At 41.7% G+C, this 9,857-nt stretch overlaps 1 protein-coding gene across 1 annotated transcript; it reads left to right on the top strand.

Moving 5' to 3' along the window:
- Nucleotides 1-6,903: 6,903 nt before the first annotated feature.
- LOC4331956 (homeobox-leucine zipper protein HOX12-like) lies at nucleotides 6,904-8,431 on the top strand. Its single transcript, NM_001417317.1, has 3 exons — nucleotides 6,904-7,193; nucleotides 7,313-7,656; nucleotides 7,778-8,431. Exons 1-3 carry the CDS (start codon nucleotides 7,112-7,114, stop codon nucleotides 8,069-8,071), a joined length of 720 nt encoding a protein of 239 aa, NP_001404246.1. The 5' UTR covers nucleotides 6,904-7,111; the 3' UTR covers nucleotides 8,072-8,431.
- Nucleotides 8,432-9,857: the final 1,426 nt, after the last annotated feature.

Genomic DNA, 9,857 nt, shown 5'->3' with positions numbered 1-9,857 from the left:
TTCATTACAACCAATTTAGTTTAAAATATAAGTCAATATTCTTATCGACTCTTTTCTAGTTTTTTGTGAATTTCTGGTCACATTTTTTTCTTTCCTTCCTCGTTTGCTCTTGCTAAATAAATACATACTATCACTCTCCCAAATAAATTACTTGTATTTTACTCCCTCTCTTCTAAATTAATCCAAGTTTGACTATGTTTAGAAGCATATACAAAAGTTGTTTATTTTGGAACAGGGGAAGTATAATGTACTATCATTGAATGGCAACAAAGTCACGTGAGTTTTTATTAAGAGTAAATTCCGCCAACGGTACAAGAACTTGGCAGGTGGGTACGATTTAGTGTAAAAACTTGTATACATAAACTTAACAATCACTTGCATTTTGATAAAAACACTGTCACATACCTATGATTTATCGTATTTTATTGGTTGTATTGTAAACATAACTGATAGATTAATTGTTGGCAATGAGTATGTTTTGCAGTGCTCATCACCGAATTTGTATGATTAGTTGGATCGCTCGGAAATTTCGTTAGTTGGCATGCACTTAGTTAATTTTGATAATCATTATTTTTTCTAATTTTAAATAATAGGTTATTTTAGTATTATAACCAAGCAAATGCAATACATCTAAAACCTTGTTCAGAACTCAAGATGACCTAACTGGCTGCTTTTTCTTTACATGGCTGAAAAAGTATGGTGTGGAAGAGAGATCTTTTAACCAAAATGCACGCACTAACCAAGTTGTTACACCTATATAATCATGTTTCAAATTCTTGCACTAGATCGCACCCACTTACCAAGTTCGTGTACTGTAGACGCAATTTACTCTTTTATTAATTCTTGTGCACGAGTTTAAAAAGATTTATACTTGGAATAAAAATACAATTTAAACCATAGAAAATCATGTACTGCCCCTGATCTCAAATTGATGACATCCTAAAAACATTAAGACAAAAACATTAATAGAATTCTCATGAAAACACTTTCATACGTGTTAGTGTTATGGACTAGGTATATGTATACCTCCTATACTTGGATTTGTAGCAACCAAGAATACTGCATACATACCTAGTAATATATGGAGAGATATATTCAAATATGGGAATCGAAAGCTAATCGGTGGTAATTAAGACACCCCCCTCCTGGGGGGATAGGGATGTCTCCTATATTACCCATAATATGTAGAACTATCGATGTAATTTCATATCGATGTAATTTCATAGAGTCATTTGATATGAATGCTACCTGACGAACATAAGCTAGATGACGGAACGCGGAGCCTTAGGATGTAGAAGATCATTACATGAGCGATTCGGCAGATATAGCAGATGAAAAAGAGAAACTCCTTCAACAGGAATAGAAGATGACAGACTCCAACCAGAGGAAGTCGTGGCCTTGTTTACCCGTATCTCATAAGGACCCCTCAAGTTCTACTTGGACAAGAAGTTGCATAACTACCCATATAAATACATCAACCCCCCTCCCCAGAAAGCATAATCATAAGCCATAGCCACAAGAAGACCAACCAAGAGGAAGTCAATAGCTTGTTGTTGACTCCAGGTCATCAGATTAGTTCCGAGCAAATACTACTAAACTAGATTAGCTAGCTTACTCTCTCAGTGTAATTGATGTGATATGTCCCAGAACTATTCATATAAATAGTATCATGTCTATTATCCACCTTGGGGCCTGAGCCATTATAAAACTTTCCTGCAATCTCGACTACTCCCTCTATCCCATAATATAAGGCGTGCACGTATTCCCAGATTCAACTTTAAAAACATTTGATCAATAATTATTATAATATAAATTAAATTTTTTTTTGCTAAAATTAATATCACTGGATTCACATTTAAATTTACTTTAAGATGTTTATAATTTTGTTACAATAAACCTTATAGTATATGAGAAATTATAAGTCAAAGATTAATTTTGAAGATTGTGCTAAGTTTGACCATGCCTTATATTATGGGATGGAGGGAGTATATCTTAATATCAACGTCCCGCATACCATAAAGTTACGTTATCGGATATAACCTACAATATGATATTTCTTTTCAAATATTTTTGTAATTACATACTCTCTCCGTTCTATATTGACCATCATATAAGTTTTTTTCATCAAGACCAGTAAAGACTTACTCCCTCCGGTTTCATATTAATTGACGTTTTGGACAAGGTTGAGGTCAAACTTTTATAACTTAGACTATCAATAACTTTAAAAATATTTAGTTTAAAGGAACTAGAACAACATATATAGATTTGTCTATAATAAAAGTAAACATGTATTTATTTATTATAAATATTATAATAGAAAAATAAGGTCAAAGATGTATCTTGTAGACAGTGTCATTGTCCAAAATATCAATTAAAATAAAACTGGAGGGAGTAACTTCCATGTGTTTTATTTAATGTGAGTATGTGGTGAAAAAAGAAATCAAGAAATATGCTGACTTTAACTCTCCCACGTGCACAAGAAATGAATGCCTAACTATCCCAAATGCATCCATATATGCATTGAAGCAATAATGTTGCACGTCAAGCGAAGTGGCCAGGGTTGATGATAAATTTGAAAATTATGATGTTTAGTTATGTGATAATCGTTATGTAACGGTGGGAGTATTTAAAAAAAGTAATAATCAAACAAGTGCCTTGGAGGCCGTGTTAATATACAAAACTTGAAGTAAAAAAAGGAACAAAAGTAGTATTAGATGAAGTAAATAATAGTAATATTACAGTAGATGATAAAAATCTAACAAGAAAATTAACTGTATACTAAAGCCTCAAATTTATATTATGTGAAAAAAATCTATATATTGAAAGTTTTGTTATTAAATTTCATTGTACCAAATCTTTCTTCATCAATTTACAATTTGGGCGGTAAAGTTTTAAACAAAAAATGCAACATGATTTTTGTGATTTATAATATCACAAATCTTTATAAGAAATTTGAAGAAACATTGATGTGTTTTCCACATTACTACTTCTGATTCTATGTATTTTTCAACTACTCTTCCCTGTTTGCGCACACTAAATAAATGATACCCTTATCACTAACTGATTCATCTCTTGTACTGCATTATATAGATGGATGTCTTTTTTTTTTTAGAATATAGATGGATGTCATTAATTATAGTGATTTGAGTTGTTTTCTTCATTCCTGTGCACGAGTCTATAACAACTTGCATTTCGAATCAAAGGAAGTAGAGCACAACAATTACCCTTAAAAGAATCTGAATGGCAATATATAGTGTTTTTGTACTACATATATATGATGCAAGAGGAACATTATTTGCCAAATTGGATCTGTCGGAAATAGGTAGTAATTAACAAAATGACTTATGTTAAAAACATGCGATATTATAATGAATAGAGAAGTTCCCCATGGGAATATCATGCCTCTGCGGTTTTGACAAAACCATATGGTAGTATATATGCAACTTTAAGCACATGTGGATGGATGCAGATCATCCCTCTCCATTATTGCACGAATGTAGTATAGCAATAGCTTTTCTGAGTTAAGTACAGTAACTAATGGATAGTGTATAGTATTTCTCTTGTATCAAAAGTAGTCACATCACTGGTGGAGAAACCATCTTTCGTCGGTCGGCCGATTTTCACAATAGTCCCGGATGCAATAAAAACCGGGGCTAAAGATGATCTTTAGTCCCGGTTCAAAAGGGTAACGGGCATATTTGATCTTTAGTCCTGGTTGGTATATATATACATATGCATTTGCATAACATATATATGTATAAATACATATATATTATGCATGTACATATGTACTGAACCATATATATATATATATATATACATATATATATATATATATATATACATATATATACATACATATATATATACATATATATATATATATATATATATATATATATATATACATATATATATACATCTATAAACCATGCAATAACAGGGCCATGAAAAAAAAAAGATCAGCTCGATCTTTACCAACCGGGACTAAAGATCGATCTTTAGTCCCGGTTATTTCACCCGGGACTAAAGATAGCGATCTTTAGTCCCAGATTGGTACTCCCGGTTTGGAAACCGGGGCTAAAGGGGGTTACAAACCGGGACTACAAAGGGTTTCTCCACCAGTGCATGTACTAATTAAAGGGGTTTTGCCCCGCTCTATACTGCATTTACCGTTTCCCAAAAATAAACTGCATTTACTGTAGCATTCGATATGAGCCCGTAGATTTCGATCGGATGGATAAGAAACACCTCTAATGCCCGGGACTGTTTATCTTCTATATGAGAACCTCCATTGCAGAGGAAACACACCCGCGTACCTCTTGCCCTCATTAGACACCAGGGGCTTTAATTTGTAAAGTTGTGGGGTATTGATAGCCTTTGCGATTGTTTGTAGACGAATGCTGGAAGGTGCACTCGATCACCATGTTCAATTAACCTTGTACTACTACCTTCATATTTTAATATATGACACCATTGACTTTTTATCTAACGTTTAACCATTCGTCTTATTTAAAAAAAAGTAATTATCATTTATTTTATTGTGACTTGATTCATCATCAAATGTTCTTTAAGAATAACATAAATATTTTCATATTTGCACAAAAATTTTGAATAAAACGAATGGTTAAACGTTGATAAAAAAAATCAACGGCGTCAGATACTTGAGATGGAATAGCCGCCGCTAAAACACAATGTTGTGATTTTTTTTCTCACCCAGTCACCCTGACAACTCCTCACTAGTGAAATAAAATGGAGTACTATGGAGTAATATTATTGCTAGTCTTTGCTCCCAACAGATGAAATCAAATGATGGGCCGTATATAGCCAACAGCCAAGAGCTAGCGAGGGGATGCATGCACGTACGTCCCTACTATGGTGGCCATTAATTTTTTAGAAGACATTTCCGATAGCTCTTTGAAGCCGACTGACCAAGGAGACTGACCAAGGAGACTTAAGAGCAAGTTTAATAGTACAGCCCACTACTAACTCCAATTCATCTATAGTTAATATAATAGCCAATTCATACAATAGTTGTTTACTATACTATTAATATATGGTCCCACCTATCATACACACAGTGTCTTGGAGTCCGTGCTGCAACTGTCTACAGATCTATAACCCGTTGCTCTTCTCTCTCATCGTTTATCTTATTAAAATATATTTATAGCTAGTTAATAGTCTGCTATTGTACCTGCTCTAATTTGTCCTACCCAGCTCTCTCTCTCTCTCTTCCAATCAGAGTTGTTCTGAACTTTTTCTCTTTGTTTTTTTTCTCTTTTGAACAAACGTTCGTACATACAGACGTACTTGTTCATAATCTAAAACAATTACGACTAATCCACTATCTGTTGATGGGAACCAAACTTGAATGCCCACATATATAGTAGTATTTGACCAACCTTTGCGTGTGGATAAGGGATTATAGCGCACGTTTTCTCAATTTGCTTATGTAACACGAGGACTTGCCGTTCTTGGAAGAGAGCAGAATTACCTGCTATCAAAGCAGCGATCGCCACGACACTATTCACCTACGTATTCAATGTGAGCAGCCCTGACCAGTGACCACACATATATACGCAGACACGTATTTCTAGGGCGCAAAAGCCGTCGATTATATCGCCGATTGGTGTCATCGCAGAAAATTTTTTGATGCGCACTGTTCACACAAACTTTACGACGTTGTACATATATGTGTGTACACACCCGACTAATAGTACTACTAGGCTAGCTGCAGGCTGCAGGAAGCAACAAAGCTACAGTAGCTGGACGTGCCAAAGAGAGAAGAGATCGCAAGTAACCTCCTCACTAAGGAGCACGCGCGCGCCGGTCAAAATAACCGGATGCTTCACATGCTTTGCTCGCCAGATAGCTTATCTTTCCTCATCTCATCCAAAACGACGTACAAGTACAAATATACTACTAGTCCACTTGTTTAGATAGCTCTTGCGACGCTAATAAAGCTAATTAGTAGTACGTACTACTGGATTTGGGTCACGTCTGTGTTCCGCTAAAAAAGAAGTACATTTTGGAAAGGTACAGCTCGAGCATGCGCTGACGTGAAAACCGCGCTTGGAGTTGTTAGGCGCGCTCGTTGCATTGTCTCCCGGGCCCCGGAACCCGACAGGCGACAACGCCTTGCGTTGCGTTTCCCCCTCCTCCCTATTTATCCATCCGAACCTTCAGATTAATATCTCTGCACGTCGTCGGTTGATCTCTCATGTGATATATTGTTTCGCGCACATCACGTGTGGTCACAAAATCATCTGCCACACTACCACCACCGGGCGGCTAAACAGTGAATCGTACACGTAGCTAGCAGCTAGCTATCTGCGCGCCGGAAAGAAAAGCGCGAGGCGTGCAGGAATGCAGGAAATTTCACAGTTGTTCGTCCGATCCGGCCGATAGTGCGATCAACTGCGCGCGGCGTACGTCGCTATCGGCAAAAAGAACGGCATGCGTCGTCGCGCCGTGGAGTGTACCTTAATCGCGCGCCAGTAGTAAAGCACGGCGAGTGACGACTGAGCTAGACGTACGTCGCCGGCAGACGCAAATTCCCGGTTTCCATTTCCATACAGTATAATCGACCGATCCATCCATCGATCTCGACTTCTTGGTATAAAATGATGTACTACCAGTGAGTGTGACGCAGTCAGAGTCAGTCACGGAGGCGCGCGTACGTACGTACCAGCCGTGCATGCTTTGGCTGTGGTTCGATCGCTTTCTAGCTCGCTGCAGCTAAGCTAGCTGCACTACTCAAAAAATTATCAACTGCCACTCCTAGTGGTACTGGTTGTACAGTAGTTTTACCACTATTTGAGCCAGTACAGTAGTACAGCACAGGACTGGCTCACCCTCCCAGTCTCCCACTATAAATCCCCCTGGCCGCGCTCCGAGCTCACAGACTCGGACACCACCGGTCACTTGAATTGTCAAGCTAGCTAGCCTTCTCATCAGCCTGGCTCTCAGTCTCAAAGAAAGCACAAAGGTAGCTAGCTTAGCATCGATTGAAGCTGACCAGAGAGATAGTTAAGAATTTGCCATAGCTTAGTGTTTGGTGCATACACACAACTGCTCTCGTTGTTTTTGCTCTTTTGGGTTCGCTCGGAAGATGAGCCGTGAGGAGGATGAGAAGCTGCTGTTCCCTTCGTTCGCCTTCCCGGCGGAGTGCTTCCCGGAAGCCGCCACCTCCGGTACGTACGCGCGTTTCTTTGTCTCTTCTTTACCTCGCCCAAGTGTGCTGCTTCGCAAGCTGGAGCTGATGGCAATGTGTTCTTGTCTCTCTTTTGTTTGGTTGGTTGTTGTGTTGCAGGTGGCGAGCAGAAGAAGGCTCGGCAGCGGCGGAGGAGGAAGGTGAAGCCGGAAGCGGCGGCAGCGTTGGCTGGAGAGAGCGGAGGGGATGAGCAGGCGAAGAAGCGGCGGCTGAGCGACGAGCAGGCGCGGTTTCTGGAGATGAGCTTCAAGAAGGAGCGGAAGCTGGAGACGCCGCGCAAGGTGCAGCTCGCCGCGGAGCTGGGCCTCGACGCCAAGCAGGTCGCCGTCTGGTTCCAGAACCGCCGCGCCCGCCACAAGAGCAAGCTCATGGAGGAGGAGTTCGCCAAGCTCCGCTCCGCCCACGACGCCGTCGTCCTCCAGAACTGCCACCTCGAGACCGAGGTAACTAGCCAACTCGATCGAACAGACGAACACCACACAGTACATCGCGCGCTCGTTCTCGTTCGTTCGTCGTTGCTGATGGAGATGAACTGTGGCTTAATTTTGATTAACGTACTTGCAGTTGCTGAAGCTGAAGGAGAGGCTGGCGGATGTAGAGGAGGAGAAGGCGAAGCTAGCAGCTGTCGCCGCGGCGACGACCGGCGGCGGTGGTGGCGGCGGCGGCGGCAGCAGCAGCCCGACCTCGTCGTCGTTCTCCACGGTGACGTACCACCCGGCGCTGGCGGGGCAGTTCGGCGTGGAGGCGGCGGCCGAGGAGGCCGACCTCACCTACATGAGTGAGTACGCGTACAACAGCTACATGCTGGAGTTGGCGGCGGCCGGCTACTGCGGCGGGGTCTACGACCAATTCAGCTGAGCGCCGCCACTCGCCGGGGCCGGCGCCGACGGAGGATTAACTAGCTACAGTAGCTGTTAATTAATGGATCGATCAATTGCAGGGTAGTAATTCAGTAGTGGTGGTGTTTATTAGTAGTATCAATGATCGATATATCATCAGTCGTGTTGCCCTAACGAAAAATCTTTAGCGGTGACTTTGCTAAGCCATGTAGATTATTAAATTGGATGTCTTTGTAAGTATATGTGTTTAGAATATCATGCAAGTGGTTGCCATGGACTGATTAATTATGCCATGATGTAATATTTGGTACTGGTACTACTCACGATCAGAGCACAGAAGATGCATGCACATGTTTTGGCGTCTTCTGCCTTTTATGCCACCTTTGCTTTGTTCAATTGTTCGTGATGTGGATGGAGTTCGGCCTTGGCCCAATTGATTGGGCATTTGGGCTTCTTCCCACTCTGGGCTTCAAAAACCACATAATATGATTTTTTTTTTCCTTTTTGCAAAATTACTGGATGGCATGTGCATGCACAGTATACACATTGCAGACAGGAATAACTATTGAACTAGCACAACTCTCTCTGAATCTGGGAGATAGGGAGGGAGGGGGAGGGGGGGGGGGGACAATGGCAGCCTGCAGGTTGCGTAGCTACACTTGGATTGCGATGTGCTGTCTGTAAAAAACCACGAGCGATTATCCGCATCAAATGATTGCAGCAGATGAAGCCATCATCCGCAAAGCCTTCATCTCTGCCTTTCTTTTTCTCCCTTCCCATGGTGATGAGGAGGAGGAGATAAGTCTGCAAAGTAATACGACCTGATCAAAAGCGAAGCCACCTGTGCGCGTCCTTGCTTCTGCACCACCGGCCGCCACAGTACGGTCACACACACACTGACACACACGCACACGAAGCAAACAGCCCAACCAACCAACCAACCTAATGAAACCAAGACAGGGACGTCGTCGTCGCAGGAATTGGAGGCGGCGGCGCTCACGTAATCACCGTGCTTTTCTCGCGTACGCGCGCACGTCTCTCTCGCGGGACGCCGCTGTCGTCGCGCACGCGAGAACCCGAACACAACGACCACCCAAAACAACACCACGAGACGTCGCGATCGGGGGCGCTTTGATGGCACGGACGCTGCATATGCCCTGGTGCAGTGGCTCGCCGAGGGAGCAATCAGCGCGGGAAGCGTGTGGGGTTGCGGTGCAGTGCAGAGAACACCAAAGGAGGCCTAGCTTGCCTTTGCTTACTCCTGGAGGCATACAGGATATGGGATATGGGCGTTCTTATCCAGTATTCCTCCCCCCATGGATGGATGGATGGATGGATCGTGGTCGTGGGGGAGGTTGTACGACGACGCAGACGGAGTCGATGAGGATGGAACTGAGGAATTTTCAGCGCCACTGTCCACTCTCCACGACGGTGGGCCCGGTCCAAGCGAGAAGGAATGATCATCTTGCCAATGATTGAGCATTTGAGCCTCACATCCAGATCAGAACGCCATTAGTTTTGGTTGCCTGGTGAACTGATATGTAGACTGTGTTTAGTTCACACTGAAGTTTAGAAGTTTAGTTAAAATTGGTACAATATGGTAGAAAAGCTGTATGTATGAAAGTTTGATGTGATGGAAAGTTGAAAATTTGGAAAAAAAACTTTAGATCTAAACAGGGCCTACGGCCACCACCGTACGATGTGTACTTCTATTCTACAACAGCAGTTTGCACAGAAATGCTTTTTTTTAGGGAATTGGACAGAAATTCTAGTAGCAGCTAGTAAAAGGAAAAACAAATACTAGT

This window comes from Oryza sativa, chromosome 3 (assembly GCF_034140825.1).
Source record: "Oryza sativa Japonica Group chromosome 3, ASM3414082v1".
Taxonomy (NCBI): Eukaryota; Viridiplantae; Streptophyta; class Magnoliopsida; order Poales; family Poaceae; genus Oryza; species Oryza sativa.
This window is presented reverse-complemented; position numbering and strand designations above follow the sequence as displayed.